The sequence below is a fragment of the Tursiops truncatus genome, chromosome 18, assembly GCF_011762595.2.
Source record: "Tursiops truncatus isolate mTurTru1 chromosome 18, mTurTru1.mat.Y, whole genome shotgun sequence".
In the NCBI taxonomy this organism is placed as follows: Eukaryota; Metazoa; Chordata; class Mammalia; order Artiodactyla; family Delphinidae; genus Tursiops; species Tursiops truncatus.
In genome coordinates, this window is record NC_047051.1 from 2,849,568 (window position 1) to 2,869,877 (window position 20,310).

At 48.6% G+C, this 20,310-nt stretch overlaps 1 protein-coding gene and 1 long non-coding RNA gene across 2 annotated transcripts in view; one reads left to right on the forward strand and one right to left on the reverse strand.

The window, feature by feature from the left end:
- Positions 1 to 16,345, forward strand: part of LOC141277001 (uncharacterized) — a 41,426-nt gene extending 25,081 nt beyond the window's left edge. Inside the window, exon 2 of the long non-coding RNA XR_012327511.1 lies at positions 11,916 to 16,345. This is a non-coding gene — a long non-coding RNA (uncharacterized lncRNA). The remainder of the gene's footprint in view (positions 1 to 11,915) is intronic.
- Positions 1 to 20,310, reverse strand: part of MIPEP (mitochondrial intermediate peptidase) — a 133,316-nt gene that overhangs the window by 8,051 nt on the left and 104,955 nt on the right. The window contains exons 17-18 of the mRNA XM_019936885.3: positions 16,224 to 16,345; positions 14,359 to 14,432 (exon numbers count right to left, since the gene is read on the reverse strand). Of these exons, the coding sequence (XP_019792444.2) occupies positions 14,359 to 14,432; positions 16,224 to 16,345 (196 nt within the window). The remainder of the gene's footprint in view (positions 1 to 14,358; positions 14,433 to 16,223; positions 16,346 to 20,310) is intronic.

Genomic DNA, 20,310 nt, shown 5'->3' on the forward strand with positions numbered 1-20,310 from the left:
CATCTCCGTGCTCTCTGGCAACATTCCCGGAGGTGCTTAGCAAACGTCAGTTTCAATTCTTCCACTGAAATCTGCTCGAAGTCTCTACTAGTACGAGTTTACCCTTTATCAGTGGACTCTGGAGTGTAGATTCCTCAGTGGGTCCCCAGCATCAGCCCCGCCACGATGCTTGTGGCCCCTAATTCCTGAGCCCTGGGAGCTCTGAGCCCCATCCTGTCAGCTGGGAGTGTAGGGTGAGAGCTTTGAGGAGGCGACACCTGCTTTTCTAACAGCACACTTGTACCCACGCGTCAGGAACATCATCTGTAACGACCATCTTTAAAGAGCACGTTATGATGTTTCCCCTGAGCAGTCAGAAGACTCCAAAGAATACTATCTACGTTCCTGTTAGAACGCTGTCTACGCAACATGATCCGGAAACAGAATAGTTGGTGTTTCTTGGAGTGAGTCCCCTACAGGGTATCTACCCGTAAGAGAAAGGCTGAGACCTCAGTGCAGTCAGGCTCCAGGGGCACTGTCCCAGATGCAACACAAAGGGAGACGGCCCATCCCATGCACGCAGCAGGCAGAGAGCAATCCGCTGCTGTTCAGAGAAGACGGCCAGGGAGTGCCAGTCTGCGGTCTAGGGTCATGCTTTGGACAGAAGCTGCCAGCATAGGGGGCTCTGTCCCTTCTGACGACAGTGGCTTGGTGCTCAGAGCCCGCGAGGGCACTGTGTCACCCGAAGCTCGCAGGGCAGCCGAGAGGGCTTCTGGACCCATCATGCTTCCATGGGCCGCAGAGCTGGGGGGAGATGCATCTTGGGTTAAAGGTGTCTCTGAAGTTGGGTTGTACTAGAACCTGTCTTTGAATTACCCTTGAGATCCCAGAAGAGGGCTGCGACCGACCATCTCTTCTGAGATGATCTGGGTCTGCCGGCTGGTGGCAGTGACGGGCTGGTGGGGCTTTGCAGGATTCCCAAGGCTTTGGGGGCAGGAAGGGTCCGGGTGGAATAGGTTCTGATGACACCAGTGAGCCTAGGAGCACGGCCCACCCAAAGTGAACAGTGGCTGAAAGCCTGTCCAGGGGGACGGGTGCTGGGAAAGGGCTCTGCACCACCGAGGGGGCCCATCGGCTTCTCCCGGCCTTACTTCTGTTCCCGGGAAGGGAGTCGCACGCCCCCCAGAGCAGCGCGGGTGCATTAAGGGGCCACTGTCCCCACTCCTCTCCGGAGAGTCACTCTCCTTGTGGCGTGCTGTCATCTGTTATAAACCTGTTAAAAAGCAGACTATCTGGGAGCGGGAGGGCAGGAGCAGAGGCTGGACCATGACGGCCAGTGAGCGTGCAGTGGACATACTCGCTCTCCCAGGGCCAGAACCACGCGGGGTGTGCAATGCAAAGTGCGGTCGACACGTTACAGGTTAAAATTCTGTTTAAAACGTACTTTCCCAGAGGCTTTTTATCATCTTTGCTAGCAGAAATTATGTTGGTTGAATTTATTCACTGGAGCATTTGACAGTAAGATAGAGGGGGAAATCCAAGGGTAGTAGAGGCTTCTGGGCTAAGTTTAGAGCAGGAAAGGCCTGTCGCTTCCTGGTAGAGGCCGACTCCTCCTACCCAGGTGAAGAGACCAATGCGCATGTGCTTCCCACCGCCCTACACCCCACATTATACACAGCGCCCATCGGTTTCTAGCACGCGGGACGCGGTTATCTTTCTGATGTGTCAACAAGACACCGTAACCCACAGGAGGTGCTCATTCCTGGGATCCCAAAGTCCATTTTTTCAGAAAAGTGAAAAACGGCGCTCTTTCCAGCAGGGCATTTCCCACGTTTTTGTTTTCTCCTGGTTTATCGTATCTTTGAAATACCGGCCTTGTCTTTCAGCCTCAGCTCTTCGCATCTGTAACTCTACTAATCTGTTCTCTCCAAGCTCCACCTTTGCTATTTATATGCAAAGAATGTGATGAGCTCTAGGAAGGGGGCAGCCTGCCTCCAGAACAGACTGGACACATGTCGGGGAGTGGACGCGGCTGCTAGCGTGAGGGGCGTGTCCAGAGCCCCCCGAGGCAGGCGGCCTGTCCTGCCCACTTGGGTCTGCACCCACCGCACGGCCCTTTCCCCCGGTGCTCACGGCCGCCTCGTCCACCGGTGCAGAGGACGCGAGTGCAAGGTAGCTGACGGGTCGGAGGGCTGAACCCCTGCAGTCCTGAAGCCCCCAAGCCGTGTACCCAGGCTCAGCCTACACGACCCAGAGGGGATGCTCTTCGTCATTCCTACAGGACGCTGCACCCCTCAAGTAAATGCAGGATCCGTATCGTTCTTATTTCTGTGTCCCTGAAATGCCTGGTTAGCAGCAAGTATTTGCTAAATATTCGCTAAGTTAAATGAATTAACTTCATCAACAACTAACATAAAGCTTTCTTCATTCAATCAGATTACTTACTGGTCACTAACACAGGACACTGCAGTAATACTTTTGAACGAAAGCCAGCGCCCTGGAGAGAGGTTTCAGTCTCAGGCCCGGAGGTGGTGTGTCTGAGAGAACTCGGCCCCGGAGGTCCCCACGGGCTCCGGGCGGAGCGGGACGGGGTGCGAGGGCTGCGGCCTGAGTCCGCTGCAGCAAAGCCCCGAGAGTGGACTCACCTCCGGTCACAGAGTGCAGCGCCCAGTGCCGGAAAAGAGGTGGCAGAATGCACCTCCGACCTCCCCCAGGGGGAAAGTATTCTCCACTTCAATGCCCGTTCCTTAAGTAACTTCAGTAATCTACCCAGACTGACTGGTCCTGCATCAGGTGAATTATAAAACACCAGGGCAGGCCTGTCTTATTGCGCCCTGTGGGACACCAGGTGTGTGTCGCGTAAGAAACACACGCTGCTTCTGGAGGCAAAGCTGTGCAGGGGGCAGAGCACCTCACAGAGCAAGTGGATGGCCTGGAGGGCAGCTCCCCCCCCCCCCCCCCAGGGACTGAGGCCGGGGAAGCAGGAGTCCTGCTGTGGGCGAGCAGGGCACAAAGGCAAAGCTGGCGTCCGGACTTCTGAGCAGACGTGGCGACTGAAGTCAGGGCAGAGGGCGACACTGAGCTGCTGGGTGACAGACGTCTTTCCTAGACCTGCTTCTCTTTTGCGTTATAAAAGTTGTATCACAAAAGATATTTGGGCCGACAAAATATTCAGAAAAAATCTCATAATGTGAATAAAAACCTGTCCCTTTTCTAATAATCATCACAATGTTTTTGAAGTAGAGTTGACTTACGATTTTCTTTTAGTTTCAAGTGTATAGCGCAGTGATTCAGGATTTTTATGAATTACACTCAGTTATTACAAAGTGACGGCTCTAATTCCCTGTGCTGTACAGTGTATCTTGGTTGCTAATCTTCCTTATACATAGTAGTCTCTGTATCTCCTAATCCTCTACCCCATCTGGCCGCTCCCTCCCCCCGACTGGTAACCACTAGTTTGTTTTCTAGATCTGTGAGTCTGTTTCTGTTTTGCTGTATATGTTCGTTTTACTTTTTAGATTCCACATATAAGTGATATCATACAGTATTTGTCTTGCTCTGTCTTATTTCACTAAGTATAATATTCTCTAGGTCCATCCACGTTGCTGCAAAGGGCAGAGTTTCATTGTTTTTATGGATGAATAATAATCCACTGCGTGTGCGTGTGCGTGTGTGTGCGTGTGTGTGTGTATCACATCTTTTTATCCATTCATCTGTGGATGAACACTTGGGTTGCTTCCATGTCTTGGCTATTGTAAACAGTGCTGCTATGAACACTGGGGTGCATGTATCTTTTCAAATTAGTGTTTTCGTTTTGTTCTACATATATACCCAGGAGTGGAACTGCTAGATCATACCGTAGCTCTATTTCTAGTTTTCTGAGGAAACTTCATACAGCTTTCCCTAGTGACTGTACCAATTTACATTTCCACCAACAGTGCATGAGAGTTCCCTTTTCCCCACACTCTCTCCAATATTTATTTATAGACGTTTTGATGACAGCCATTCTGACCAGTGTGACGACACTTCACTGTCGTTTTTATTTGCATTTCCTTAATAATTAGCGATGTTGAACATCTTTTCATGTGCCTGTTGGCCACAGGTCACAGATGACCTGTATTCAGGCCATCTGCCCATTTTTTGATTGGGATTGTTTTTTTGATACTGAGTTGTATGAGCTGTTTATATATTTTTTATATTAACCCCTTGTTGGTCATACCATTTGCAAATATTTTCTCCTATTCTGTAGGTTGTCTTTTTGTTTCATTGATGGTTTCCTTTGCTGTTAAGCTTTGAAGAGACTGTCTTTTCTCCATTGTTTATTCTTGCCTCCTTTGTTGTAGATTAATTGACCACAGGTGCGTGGGTTTATTTCTGGGCTCACTGTTCCACTGATCTGTGTGTCTGTTTTTGTGCCATTACCACACTGTTTTTATTACTGTAGCTTTATAGTACAGTCTGAAGTCTGGGAGGTTATGCCTCCAGCTTTGTTCTTTTTTCTCAGGATTGCTTTGACAATTCTGGGTCTTCTGTGGTCCTACACAAATTTTAGGATTATTTATTCTAGTTATGTGAAAAATGTCATCAGTATTTTGACAGGGATTGCATTAAACCTGTAGATTGCTTTGAGAGGTATGACCATTTTAACAATATTAATTCTTCCTATCCAAAGCACTGGATACCTTTCCATTTCTTTGTATCATCTTCAGTTTCCTTCATCAGTGTTTTATAGTTTTCAGTGGCTAGATCTTTCACCTTCTTGGTTAATTTATTCCTAGGTATTTTATGCTTTTTGATGTGATTTTAAATAGGATTTTTTTGTTTTGCTTTCCCTTTCTGATAATTATTAGTGTACAGAAAAAGCAACAGCCTTCTGTATGTTAATCTTGTATCCTGCAACTTTACAGAATTTATTTATTCTAATAGTTTTTTGGTGGAGACTTCAGGGTTTTCTATATAAAATATCGTCATCTGCAAATAGTGACAGTTTGACTTCTTCCCTTCCAATTTGGATGCCTTTTCTTTCTTTTTCTTGTCTGACTGCTGTGGCTAGGACCTCTAATACTATATTAAATTGATGGCAAGAGTGGGCATCTCTGCCTTGTTCCTGAATTTAGAGGAAAGGCTTGTTCGTCTTTTCACTGCTGAGTATGATGGTAGCTGTGGTCTGTCATAAATGTTCTTGATTATGTTGAGATATATTTCCTCTATACCAACTTTGGTAAGAGTTGTAATCATGAATAGATGCTGAATTTTGTCAAATACTTTTGCTGTGTCTTTTGAGACGATCATTTGATTTTTATTAACGTGTTGTACCACACTGATTGACTTGCGAGTACTGAACCATCCTTGCGTACCTGGAATAAATCTCCCTTGATTATGGTGTATGATCCTTTTTACATATTTTGGATTTGGCTTTCTAATATTTTGTTGAGAATTTTTGCATCTATATTCATCAAAGGTATTGGCCTGTAATTTTCTTTTTTTGTATCGTCTTTGGTTTTGGTATCAGGGTAATGGTAGTCTTGTAGAATGACCTTGGGAGTGTTCCATTCTCTTCAATTCTGGGGAATAGTTTGAGGAAGATAAGTATTAGCTTTTATTTGTATGTTTGGTAGAATTCCCCTGTGAAGCCGTCCAGTCCTCACTTTTGTTTGCTGGGAGTTTTTTAAAACTACAAATTCCGTTTCACTACTAGTGATCAGTCTGTTCAAAGTGTTTCTTCTTGATTCAGTCTTGGCATGCTGTATGTTTCTAGAAATTTGTCCATTTTTTCTAAGTTGTCCTATTTATTGTCATAGTATTCTTTTATGATTTTTTATCTCTGTGGTATTGGTTGTTATTTTTCCTCTTTCATTTACTTTGTTTCTTTGGGTCCTCTCTCTTTTCTTCTTGGTGAGCCTTGCTAGAGGTTTGTCAATTTTATCTTTTCAAAAAAAACCCCAGCTCTTGGTTTTACTGATCTTCCCTATTTTTTATCTCTATTTATTTTCTCTGATCTTTATTATTTCCTTCCTTCTCCTGATGTTGGGCTTTGTTGGTTCTTCTTTTTCTAATTCTGTTAGGTGGTAGGTTAGACTGTTATATGAGATTTTTCTTGTGTTTCAAGGAAGGCCTGTATTGCTGTGAACTTCCCTCTGCTCGCACTGATTTTAGAGAGTTGTATTTCCACTTTCACTTGTCTCGAGGTATTTTCTGATTTCCTCTTTGCTTTGTTCACTGACCCACTGGTTTTTATAGAGTCCACGTGTTTGTTCTTTTCCCATTTTTCCTCCTGTAACTGATTTCTAGTTTCATACTGTTGTGGTTGGGAGAAAACGCCTGATATAATTTGTCGTCTTCAATTTTTTGAGAATTGTTTTGTGGCTTAGCGTGTGATCTATACTAGAGATCATTCCATGTGCACGTGAGAAGAATGTGTATTCTGCTGTTTATGGATGGAATGTCCTGTAGATATCTATTAAGTCAAACTAGTCTGTTGTGTCATTTAAGACCACTGTTGCCTTACTGGTTTTCTGTCTGGATTATCTGTCCGTTGATGTAAGTGGGGTGTTAAAGTCCCCTAAGATTATTGTATTATTGTCAGTTTCTCCCTTTATGTCTGTTAGTATTTGCTTCATATATTTAGGTGCTCCTGTCCTGGGTGCCTATATGTTAATGAGTGTAATATCCTCTTCTTATATTGAGTTTCTTTATCATTGTATAATGATATACAATCTTCTTTGTCTTTTGTATAGCCTTTGTTTTAAAGTCTGTTTTATCTGATCAGTATTGCTATGCCCACTGTCTTGTCATTTCTGTTTGCATGAAATATCTTTTTTCATCCCCTCACTTTCAGCGTGTGTGTCTTTAGCTCTGAAGTAAGTCTCTTGTAGGCAGCATATAGAAGGGTCTTGTTTTTTTTTAATCCAATCAGCCACCCTATGTCTTTTGATCAGAGCATTTAGTCCATTGACATTTAAAGTAATTACCGATAGGTATGTACTTACTGCCATTTTTTTCCTTGTTTTCCAGTTGCTTTTTTTAGTTCTTCTCTGTTCATTTCTTTTTGTTTTTTCCCTTGTGGTTTGACGATTTTCTTTAGTAGTGTGCTTGTTTTCCTTTCTTTTTAGTTTTTGTGTATCTATTGTAGGTTTTTGATTTGTGATTACCATGGGGTTTATCTATACACTGATCTATAATTTTACCTACTTGTTTGAAACTGATAGTCATTTAACTTCATATTCTAGAAGATCCACATTTTTTACTCCCCCCCCATTTTGGGATTCTGATGTCATACTTTATATTTCATGTTTATCACTTAACTGCTTATTATCGTTACAGTTGCTTTTACATTTTTCTTGTCTTTTTATCTTCGTACTGGCTTATTTAAGTGGTTGATCTCAGTCCTTACGGAGTTTTCCCTTTTCTGTAGATTCTTACTTCTTTTCCACTTAGAGAAGATTCTTTAATATTTCTTTTGGGGTAGATTTAGCATTGATGAACTCTTAGTTTTTGTTTGTCTGAGAAGTTCTCTCTCCTTAGATTCTAAATGAAAATCTTGCTGGGTAGAGTATCCTAGGTTGCAGGCTTTTCCCTTTCAGCACTTTGAATATATCATGTCAGTCTCTTCTGGCCTGCAGAGCTTCTGCAGAGAAATCAGCTGGTAGCCTTATGCAAATTCCCTTGTATATGATTATTTTTTTCTTGCTGCTGCCTTTAGGCTTCTCTCTTTAACTTTTGCCATTTTAATTATAATGTCTTGGTGTGGGTCTGTTTGGGTTTATCTTGTTTGGGACCCTCTGTGCTTCTGTATCTGGATATCCGTTTCCTTCTTCAGATTTGGGAAGTTTTCAGCCATAATTTCTTCAAATACATTTTCAATACCCTTTTCTCTCTTCTGGGACCTCCTATAAATGTGAATGTTATCCAGAGATCTCTTAACCTTTTTTAATTTTTTTACATTTGTTTGCTATATCTTCCAGATCCCTTAAGTGTTCTTCTGTATTGCTTAGTCTGCTATTCATTCTGTCTAGTGTTCTCTAATTCACTTAACAATTTTATTACCAATGCTTTCAATTCTTTATCTGATAAATTATTTCTGTTTTATTACTTTTTTCAGGGGTTTTCTCTTATTATTTCAATTGAGAGCAATTCCTCTGCCTCTATGAATTTAGGTGCAACAGTTTCCTATTGTGGTCTTGAAGGGACCATGTTCTTATGAGGGGCTGGCCCTATACAGACTGTGAGTGTCTGATGCCTTTGGTGGGAAAGTTGATCTGATGTGGACACAAGCCATGTCTTCCTCAGGGTGTGCTGGAAGCTATCACCTTGGTAGGGGTGGGGCTGGAGCTGGGTGTGAAGCAAGACTTCCCTTCTGCTCAGTGGCCATCACTGCCCTACTGGGGGTGGGATCTGATCCCAAGGTGCTGGAGCAGGAGCCCCAAGGGTCAGGCCTGGGCTGGCTCTGCTCCCTGTACATGTGTGCTTTCCCTGCTCCCTGCACTGGGACCCTTGCTGCAGAGGCAGGGATGCTGAAGCAAGGGGGCCTGTGCAGGCTGTCGGCACATGCTGGCTGCAGCCAGAGGTCTGGGCTGTCTCTGACGCACGGCCTGTGCGGTGCCCGCCGTGTTCCCTGGCTCTGTGGAGAAAGCCTCAGGCGAGAGTCCCCTTTGTCCCTCACAGCTGCCCCTGTCCGTTGTAGGGCCGCACTGCAGGGCGGATGGGGCCTCAGTGCACACGGGGCTGTGAGCTGTGGTGGAGCAGCTGCTGTCAGAGTTCTGGGCTGGGGGGACTGCTTGAGTGGGTGCCAACACTGGCTGCCACCACCCTGTCCAGGCTCTGTCCCAGTGGCCTCTGGGTCCCACACGAGTCTGCTGCCACCACCCTGTCCAGGCCTGTGCTGCCCAGTGACATGGGGTATGTGGGGCTGGAGCGTGCACTGAGGCAGCCGGCGGAAACCTGGCCAGCGCCAGAGAAGCCTTCAACCCGCCCTTTCCTCTGTGCCTCGGGGCTTGTGCTGGATGCCAGGACAGAGGTGCCCAGTCTGCGGCTCTCACCGCTCACTGCCCAGAGCAGGTCTCTGCCTGTGCCATCTCTTTTCCTCTGAGTCCCCTTCCAGGGGCACAGGTCCAGACCCGATCACTTTTCTTCCTTTCCTACCCCATTACAGCCTTGCTTGTACAGGAGTCCTTCTGCCAGTTTCCAGTTAGTTTTCCGTGAGACTCATGCCACACGTGGATGTATGTTTGATGTGTTCCTCGGGGGAGGTGAGCTCCATGCCCTCCTCTATTCCACCATCTTGTTCGATCCCCCATAATCACGTCGTTAATGGCGCAGGAGACACCTGCCCTTCCAGGTGAACTCTAACTTAAGTATGCATTAACGCAGCAGGTACCCACGATGGTGTGCACAGCACACCCCGCTGCAGGCGCCAGGGCACAGCGCGGGCCTAGCCGTCTCCTCCTCTCAGAGAGCCGAGGCTCGACTCTGGTGCCCCTTGTCTGTGACACCCTGGGAAGGAAGACCCCAGAGGTGAGGTGCCCTTCTCGTCACACTAGGGGTCGTGACCGCATGACTCGCCTTGCTGGTGCTGACCCTGAACACCTGGCCGAGGCAGAGTTCCATGTAAAGTCTCTCTCCCTTCCTTCCAGAGCACAGTATGAAAGGGGGAGGTCACCGCGCAGCCCACACTCGGGGGGCAGGGGGCACCTACAGAACCATCTGAACTCTCCTGCACGGGAGGTCTGCCCTGCTGATTCATTCCATCGTTCCTGTCAGGCGGGCTCATGGATACACACTTATACTTGGTACTATTTCCCAATGCTGCCTTAGTTACTTTTTTGCTCAAATTGTTAACGTTCTGGCCATTGAGGGTTCGTTTATAGTGGGCGCCTGTCCCTCGTGACACACATGCCCATCCTCGTGTGTATTCCTGAACACCTTCCTCCTTCGTGGCGCTGCAGGACGCTGCAGGCCAGCCCTGGAGTCAGCCCTTCCCCCAAGGAGCCCTGCTTCCTCTAGGGGAGAAGGTGTCAAACCAAGCTCCGGGCACTTCCTGCTCCTAGGACCAAGGAGAGAGGTTACCATCGCACACTGTTTGTATTAATCTCCTTGGGGGACGAGGGCGACCGTTTGGAATACACACCACAAATTTCTGGCTTGTTTCTCGAATAAGAGTACGACGTACGACGTAGTAAGAAGAGGTGATATAGGATAGTTAGGGCAACGACGAATGTGTTTTGAAAGCCACGAAGCTCTGCGGAAGTGTGAGCTCTTGCGATTTTAATCAGCGTACGGTGAGGCCTGGGGCTTCTAGACTTTGGTTCCACAAGTCAGTCTGGCGACACAGAACAGACTGAAGGGAGCTTCGCCGAGAATTTATCTACTATTCCTTTTCATCTTATCTGATGTTTCGTCCTTTTTAAAACTCTGTCAAGTTCTAATGTTATATCTCTACTTTCATACTGCTTTGGGCCAAAAGTCATAAAACTAAGAGTTCCTTTTCTGGAAAGGAGAACAGAAATAAAGCTGTTTAATATTTTAAAAGAACCACTTGGAACGCTAAGATCTTGGGCTTTAACCTCTCCTTTCCCCACAACATCCTTTGTGCCAAGGCTGCAGGCGAGCGCACACAGGCTCCATTACCAGAGGCGGAAATGTGAGACTCGGTGGGCACCGTGTTTACGCGGCTGTGGCGAGAATCACCCCACGGGAACGACGGTGACTCAAGTTGACAGCTTTGCCACAGAAGTCTAAAGAGCTTATATGGAAACAGATCACGGAACATTTTACTGCTCCTCAGTGGCCGTCAGGCAGGCCTCACCAGTGTCAACGTGAAAACACACACAGACTTTGGGGATCACTGAGGCCTCAAGGCTCAGGCCACTGACATCTTCACATTCTAAGACCAACTCAGTCTCACGTCAGCCTTCAAAGATCGCCTGAGGAAGACGCAGGCATCGGGAGGAAGGTGGCAGGGAGGAGAACGAGCCTCGTTACCTATGGAAAGGGGGAGATCAGACCTGCTTTAGAGGGATTAAATGAGCAGCAAAGCAGGAAGCACCCGGCAAGTGCAGATTTTTCAATGTGTTGGTTTTTTCCTAGTTATTTAAAGATAAGTAACATCTGAACCTAAAAACTCAACAAGGGCCATTTACTCAAGAATTTCGGATAACGTAAAAGAAAGATAAAGCAGTTTACACTGGAAGATGTAACCTCCTGTGGGGACTTCACCTGTCCTTCTTTAACTGCTGAAATAATACAGCTCCGACCCCCAACAGCTGTATAATCCCCCTCTTCTACCTGCTGTGGGAGAAACAATTCTCGTTCCAGGTGGCTACCAGGTATTACCTCCTTGTTACAAACTCACTGTTTATCTTTCTAGAGACATTCATTTTCTGAAATGGTCTGCAGAAACTGAACTCTGGGTCATGTTCACCACAGCACACCTAAAAACTTTTCTAGTATATGGCAAAATGACTGAAAATGTCCTATCATCCTGGTTTATTTTAAGCAAAAACTAAGTTCTCTTATTACTAAGAAATGTGATACTTAAACGAGAAAACACTGTATGGAATGTACACAGAGTTCAACTCACCCCAGAATCCTTGGCAGTTAGAAGAGTTGAATTCAGTCAGGTGTGTTGCCACCCTGTGTTTTAGTGGAGGATTAAAGTAACTGAATATTCTAACATCCTTATATGTGCTATGGATGTGTTTAAAACTAGATAAAGACACAATTTCAACCTGTAGATTAGAAAAAAGTGTTTTGAAGTCAAATCACGTTTTGCGTCCCTTAGGGAAATCGACTTGGTCGAGGAATTTGCTAAGTACCGGAGCTGGCAACTGCAAATCCAATTCTGTTTTACTGTGCGACGTGACCACTCCCCTCCTCCCCGCGCCCCCAGGAAGGAAATACTTTCTTAACCACTTTTTGTTTTCTTCCATGGCGTTTAGAGTTTTGAGAGGAAAGAACTATGGGCCCTTGAAGAGAAGTCTGTGTCGCCGCACGTGGATCTTCCCCGAGGCTCCCGGGCGGCGCTCCCTTCAGACCTGAGGCGACTCTGAAACAGGCCAGCGAGCTCAAGGTTCACCTGTGAGGCGTTTATCGTTCAAAGATCAAAGCACGGCCGTGTTTGACTTGAGTAGGTCATACAGAGAGCCCCAGCACAACTCACGGTATCCTGACTAAGGAAGGGCTCGGCGTTCGCCTGCAATGTTGTGTCTCAAGTAAGGAGGTTAATAAGAAAGGCGGCACTTGGTCACAGAGGTACATAACTGGAAGGTACGTATTCTGTTTCTTTACCTTCTGCTACTTAACATAATTCTTTACATTTACCTAGTAAGTAAATAAAACAGATGAAGCACCTATCACGACGCTGAGTAATTTCACAGTCACTCCTCCTAGGGCCACCCCGATGCTATGAGCCATCATGCAGGACGCTCCTGCTTTGGGGGTGCAGGCTGGCCGTTCGCACACAGGAAGAGGGGACGCCACTGCTGATCTTGTCTTACAAACCCAACCCTACGGAGTGACAACTGGCCTAACGCCCTCTTGCGCGTGGCCCCATTCATCCGCCGTGTAACCGATCACGTGAATTAAGGAGGTCCGGCGGAACACTGAGGAAAAGGGTAACCCTTAGAAGCCGAGCAGTTCTATTGCTGGTGTTAGCTGTGGTCTGAATACATTCTCATTTCTAGTTTGAACCACAGGCTTGTTTTTCTCTCGTGGAAAAATATTTTTTCTTCACACAAAAATGTTTCATATGAAGAACAGAATTTCCAGAGAGATGATACAACCATCTTGGAAGCAGAGTAGGAAAATACACCAACCAAAAGACAAACACTGAAAAGGATTTAATATTTTTCTTTTGCTGGAGCCATATGTAAGCTAATATTTATGTGCAGACGGCGTTTAGACCCTGGTGTCAGGAAGGATAAACTAAGCACCGCTGCTGAGAGAGCTTTCCCACCAGAACATCCGCGTGAGAACCAGCCCTGGAGCCTCTTCTGCCCCCACTCACAGCGGGCTGTCCACGCAGCACCACAAACTACCAGCCCAAAGGGCGCCATGCAGACCATCACGAGCCAAGTAATTTCACTGTTACCGAGTCCACAAGGGGCCCGCGGCCGGCAGTCCTACCCAGGGAGCTGCTCAGAGCTCCGGCCCTGTGGTCGGGAGTCCCAGGCTCCAATCCTGGTGGGGCTCCTCCGTCTCTGCTGCACCACAGGGCCGGGGCCTGAGCTGTTCCACCATCGGTAAGAAGGTACTGAACACCCCACCTGAGAGGGCTGCTGGAAGAGTTCATTAATCAGGACACGAAACCCATTTAAAACAGTGACTGGACGTAGCAGAATTCAACAAGGGCCGGCAGGATCAGCCAGAAAAGGGGGGGGGGGCGTCACAAGCCTCCTCGTCGAGAGGGTGACCCGAGGCGCAACCACAGATGGGAGACCGGGCATCACCCCCAAAGCACAGCAGGGCTGGGCCGCACGAAGCTGCCGGCAGACCCGCTCTGCGCACTGGCCGCCGCAGTGGGCAGACCGAGCCTGGACGAACACATCCTCCCAGAAAAGCTGACGGAATCGAGGGCCCAGCGGGATTTTGCCACCTCCAGTGCCTGGCACGTGAGCAGCTCTCGGCCACTGGGCTGGATGAATGAGCAGCTACAGCCCAGCCCGAGGGGACAGCAGGTGCAACAGATGTGCGCAAGGGACGTCCCCTCAACCCATCACGAGCAGGACTGCTCCGTTGCCACTAGGAAGACGTCATCCCCTAAATGCACTTTCATCAGGTAGTCAGAGGGACCGGCTGCACGGAAATGCCGGCATCCCGAGAGCACCCAAGATCACCCACGTTTCCTTGAAATACTTGTGAGAACATTCTAAGGAACATCATGACGGTCACTTCCATTCACAATTAAATTCTCAGTGGAGATACTTAAAAAACACATAGGAAAACAAGCATCTGAGATGTCTAAGACTGAATTCGGTTCTAGTTTTTTGAGTAAAAAAATCCACCCTGATGCCTTGGAATTTCTAACAGATGTATTGCTAGGCTTTCATAAGGGAATAAGAAATGAGTATTAAAATCTGAAAGCAAATTTTCTGAGGATTCACAATAACTTAACAGTTTCCTATTAGAGTGTTAGTAACATTTTGAGAGTTAAAGCCTGAAATTTTTTCTCAACCTAAATAAATCACACTAACTTATTTGGGACACCATGAAACAGATGCTCAGAACAAAGTGCACAGCTGAAGCATCATGTCTTTAAAAGAAAAAACAAATAGACAAAATTGGAAACATCTTTCATTACAGATGACACGAAACAAAACCCAAAGTGCTTATGTTAACACACAAACCTTAAAAAAAACAAAAAGCGCGTCTCAGTGGGCTTACCTTGCACCATGAGCAGGGGCTCCTTGCCCCCGCCGTGCGCCAGCATCTCCCGACGGTAGCGCTCCCCCGCCGCCCTGGGGAGAAGAGGACTGTCACTGGAGCCTGCACGCACCCACCCACACCCGCCTGAGTCCCCCAAGTGAAGCCACACTGATGTCAGATTCAGAAAAGCTGCCATGCATTATCTTCTGGCTTCTAAAAATCTCATTCCGATTTTTAACGTACTCTACGAAGACAGACCAGTGGTGATATAGTTACTGTAAGAGCAAGCCTGCTCTTTCTAGAAAGGGTTGTTTAGTTTATGTGGTACAGAACAAGTAGAAAATCGTACCCCATTCTCCATCATCTATAGGATTATTCTAAAGTGAGATTTGAAATCATTTATGCTCTCCTCTCAAAAAAGAATTTGAAATGGCACCCAACAGAGAGAAAATAACACTGTGACCTAAGAGTAAAGTCAGAAAAGCTGTCAGGAGAGGGTTCATTACAGCAGGAAGCCCTGGCTAAGGATAACAGAGAACACTTGCGGTCCGTGCTGCTCTTCACCAGCTGGATTCAATAAGGAACAGTGTCCCTGACACTCGAAAGGGGGCAGACAGAAATCCTCTAAATTAATGGTTACTCTCTTTTTAAATAGAAAATGCAATTCCTTTAATGCAAAGAACTGCAGTTAAATAAAGTACGTTTTCACTCCACTATTTCTGGAGGATCTTTCCATGGGCAATTTTGCGAATATGGTCTCTAATCGGAAATGCTGCCAGCACTTCACTCTCAGCAGCAGGATGACATCGAACGCTTGTCTTGGCTCCGCCCTGAAGGGAGCACTGAGGCCCCGAGGCCCCAAGGCAGGGGGCGTGGACAGGGCAGCTGAGAGGCCCCGCCTGGCCTCGGCTTTGCTGCTTCCAACCGGGAGACTTCTCAGAACTGGGATCAAAAAGGATCTTTTGGTAGAGGTTAGAAATTTTCTAGTCCACTGAGTATTTTTACTAGCTTACTTTTTTACATGCCCGTAAAAGTATAGCAACTGCATGTCTAGGCGAGAATGCATACATAAACAGATATAAATACTGGAGAATACATGTATTTAAAAGCATGTGGTTTTCTAGTAAAGTGTGATTCCTTTAAACGAGATAGTATTTTGCCGATTTTATAGAAATCTTCAGTGAAGAATTATAATGCCCAGAATTGATTTATGGTACTCAATTTTGGCTTCAGAGCCTTTGAAGATAATAAAATTTTAAAAAGTAGACCAAATGTCTACAGTGTGCAGAGGGCTGAAGTCACAATAGCATGTGGGTACCAAGCTGTAAAACGTTTAAAAATTCTATTACATCAGACTTGAGTTCAAAAGATCCTGGAACTGAAGGCGATGATGAACTGCCGAGAAAACCCGAGCCTTGGCCAACGACGTGAAGAGCTACAGGGTCGGGCGGGGGGCGAGGGCCTGGGAATCAGCAGACCTGGTTCCCATCTGAGTCCAGCTGGTCCGCTGTGAAGCCCTGAACGCATCACCCCCTCTGAGCCTCGGTTCCTCTTATGAAACTCCGGCTCCGCCAGGGCTGCTGGGACTAACGTGATAACCTGCGTGGGAAACGCGAGGGCGCTCCCGGCATCTAAGGGGCCATGGGCCTCAACCTGCGCAGTGAGGCCTCCTGACCGTGCGACCTGTGTGGTGCAGGCAGACCGCTCTGAACGACTGTGAGACCAGGTCTCAGTAGTGCTTTGCTTTCCAAGGAAGCTCCTTCTAAGGACCCGTGGAACCAGAAGCTGGCTTCCCCGGGCTCCTGCTGGGGAGGGCCCCCGGCATGCAGCAGCCCCAGCGTCCTGCGGGGACGCAGCAGGCCATGAAACCCCCGTCTCTTTACCTGTTGAACGGATCCCGGAGAAAGCACTCCCTCCAGACCATGGACGCCACTGCCCTGGACACCAGGTAGGAGTAGTATTTGGCACCGTAGCCCACGAGGTGGCTGAAGCGCAGCTGCCAGGCCTGCCGGACAGAAAGGACACAGGAGGCGGTGAGGCCGCGTCCAGACGCCGTGTGGGCCCAGCGCAGGGAGGCACACAGGAAGCTGCAGACGTGCCCGTGACATGGCACCCCAGGGGGCCGGCCTCACGGTGGTCACTTTCCACGTGGCACACACTGAGGACTGCAGAGTCCCCTCAAAACCCGCATGCCGAGCCCCAACCCCCTGGACCTCGGAGTGAGGCTGTTTGGGGAGACGGGCCTCTAGAGGTGACGGAGGTAAAACGAGGCTGCCGGGGCGGCCCCAGGCCACCAGGGCTGGCTGTGTAGGTCCTCGTGCGACGGGGGAGACCACGCCAGGGCGGGGCAGTAAGGCGGCCTCAGCAGAACCAACCCTGACACCGGACTGTTCTGTACAGGTTCACTGCCCCGGACTCGTGTCTGGCAGAAACAGAGGGAGGATGCCCAGACACGCAGCGTAGCGTCAGCAACAGGGCAGCACGCGTGTCCCATGATTCCGGCCTGCTGGGAAGCCTGGCCACTGGGTCGGGAGAGGGCGCTCTGGCCTGGCACCGGGTGCCGTTCTTTTTGAGGACAGTGACGTTGTTACTGTAAAAAAGGCCACGTGAGTTCCCAGGGAAGAATACCCTTCCATTGGAAAACTCTTTTCCTGCAAATACTGTTCTTTTTCTGGACCTACAAGCTGAAAACAAGTAGGTTCTGGGTGGTTAGTAGGAAGAGAGTTATCCAAGTGCAAAGGCATAAGCTGCCCACAGCACAGTCATGACACCACTGCTACAAAAGCCAGAATTACAGAAGCCATCCTCAAATGACACAGTTGTGACTTAAACATTTTTACTTTACTGAAACAAATCTGACATGCAGCAATACTCTGCTGTCTTTTCATGTGTGCTTTAGCTGACGGTAAAATTGTTAGGAAAAAAAATCGAAGCCTAAGTTTTTAAACTAAGGTAAATCATCTAATAAATCTTTTCACCTCCTGGAAAATTATAAAGTTTAATCATCACCACAAATGTTTAACTAGATAAACAATTTCCACCTAACTGATCAAGCCACAAACTACAAGCGAACAGACAGTTCCCTGCTGAAGGCGGGGCGGCGGATCCGAGGACACCTCAGAGTCCCCCACGTGGCACACAGGGGCCCGGCGCTCTGAGTGGCGTCCAGCACCTCATGACGGGCGCTCGGCCTGGGCTGGGTGTAGGGCAGGCCGGCCAGCTCTCAAGCTAGAGCTGGAACAGGAGGAGGTCTGGCGGAGGGAACGGGAACCCTCGGGATCCACCCTCCCCTTCCAACCGGGAAGCGACTGGAAGCAAGGGGGGGCTCGCGAGCTGTGTCCCTCCGTCTGTGTGGGACACCTCGCCCGGCCCTCTGTGAAGGCGAGACCCCGGTGGGGGGGGGCACCACAACCCAGGGCGGTGGTCCCCGACTCCACACGGCCACCACTGGTGCTGGACGGTACACTCGCAAGGCTGTCACAGTAACCAGACCCCCAGGCACAGGTGCCGAAGCCCGGCAGCTCGCCCGGCAGCTCGCCCGGCAGGATCCACACCTGGATACCTGGACACAGAGAGTCCACGGCGTCTGCCTCCCACCTGGACAGAGCTACTCAGGCATGGCGCACACCTTGCTGTCTTGTTCTTAAATTACAGGTTTCCATACCTCAAGACGCGCTAAGTAAGTTATACCACCGGACACCTTTCACCAGCGTAAGCTTACGGCACGCTAAGACCTACAATCCCATTGCTGTCTGACCACAAACAGCTGGACTCCTGATAATTCAGCCTAATGTTAAGTCCTTGTTACCACTTCACTCATTCACCTGGAAAAATAAAAGACAGCATCTCATTTTAAGCCCTGGAATTATGCTGTCCTCTTCCTTTTATCTCCGAGTTTCCTTCTTCCGAAAGGGACCTTTGCCAGATGAACGGAAGTTTTCACCCATCCTCTGAAGCGCAAGGTGAGGATCTGGTCTTCAGAACAAAGGACTCAGAAGCCTTTGCACTTTCTCTTTTGTTCTGACTAGAGGTGGGAACCGTCCCATCCTCACACGAGCCCTCCATCCGTCTGTCCTGAGTTACACAACCTCAGCAATCCGCACTTCAGACAAAACCTTGGAGCGGGAGTGGCAGCGCGGCGGGGGCCCCGTGAGCACAGCCGCCAGCTGGAGCCCTGGGCAGGAGGCCCTCCGGGGATCCCTACCTGCTACAGCCCCCTTCTTACCCATGATATTCGTCTGTCCAAATCAGAGACGGGCCCAGGAATGGAAAGGAGCAAAGCAGCCAGGTACTTACACCTGGTTTCAGTTTCAGGCCTAGATGGGGGACTCGTGCAGAGCCAGCACCAATAACTACATGTCAGAAGTTGAGTGACCAAGCTAATCGTTGCTATTATCCTCTCAAACAGCACATCATTTCTCCACTTCCAGTTACACATGTATAAGTGCATTTAACTAAAATTTTAAAACAATCTTATTACTAGAATATTAAACCACCACATGAGAACAGAAACGACATCACTGCTTTCTTGGTTTGGGTCACACAGAACTGAAACTTCCTTAAGGGCAAGGTCCACGAGGCTGGGCCTGTGTCCAGATTCAGCACGGGGCCTGGGGCACAGCAGGAACTCAGCAGCTGTGCTGGATGGGTGGGCAGACAGGTGGACAGACGGATGGACACTACAGGATTCTGTCCCAGGGATGCTCCGTGTTCCCGACAGACTGGACTTTGGACTGAGATGAGGAGTAACATCCAGACCACGAGCACGAGGACATCACAGCGCTACAAACGCATTCTGGCTCTCAGGCTGTTGTTGTTACTATTATTTTTTAAAGAATTCTTTGACTACATCATATGACAGTTAAGACTTCTGAGGTTAGTTTTGGCACCAAATGTACGGCATCTGTGTGGTGTTTCCTCATGTGTGATTCAGTCTCCGTCAAGCTTCACAGACTCTGAACAAGCCACGGGCCAGCAGTACCACACAGGCTTCACGGTGCAGCTGCTGTAACAGGACTAAAGGACAGCAGGCTCCTGAGCTAGGCCAGGCTCTGTGCGCGGACCGCCGGGCTCTTCACATTCCCTGAGTACAGTGCTGCTGGCTTGTGGATTATGTCCTATGACACCCAACCCTGGGCACTTAACCACAGCAGTGAGTGGGAGACCCCCCCCCCCCCGCCCCGGCCTTCTCAGGTTCGTGTTCTCTCTTTCTTAATGTTTTCCATGAAGTAACACAGGCTAGTACTCCTAATTTAATAAAAAGTCCCCACTGACATTTTACCAAAACCCATGAAACAACAATGCCAAACAAACAGGAATTCTCAGTTTGGAATAGAACTGAGAATTTATTTTAGATGAAACACAGCCGTTGTGGTGGGCACACTCTCGGGCGGCCTCCGTGGATGCCGGTGTGAAATCTCACCGTGAGTGTGGGCAGGACCAGAGCCTCGCTTCTGAGCCCAGGACGGGCAAAGGAGGCGGGATGCCACAGCCACAGCGAGTTACTCACTTGAGATGTCTGCCAGGCTGCAGACCCGCTGCAGAAACCCTCCTGTTGCCCGAGGTCAGCGGCCCTGGTGGGAAAGCCCACCAGCAGGGACCCTGTGGGATCTGGGGGTGGCCTCTGGGGCCCAGGGGTGTCCAACAGCTGACAGGCAGCAAGAAGCTGGGTACCTCCATCCTACAAGTGCACAGATAAGAATTCTGCCGAGCGACTTCCCTGGTGGCGCAGTGGTTAAGAATCCACCTGCCGATGCAGGGGACATGGGTTCGAGCCCTGGTCCGGGAGGATCCCACATGCCGCAGAGCAAGTAAGCCCGTGTGCCACAACTACTGAGCCTGCGCTCTAGAGCCCGCGTGCCACAACTACTGAAGCCCACGTGCCTAGAGCCTGTGCAGTGCAGCAAACAGTAGCCCTGCTTGCCGCAACTAGAGGAAGCCCGCACGCAGCAACGAAGACCCAACGCAGCC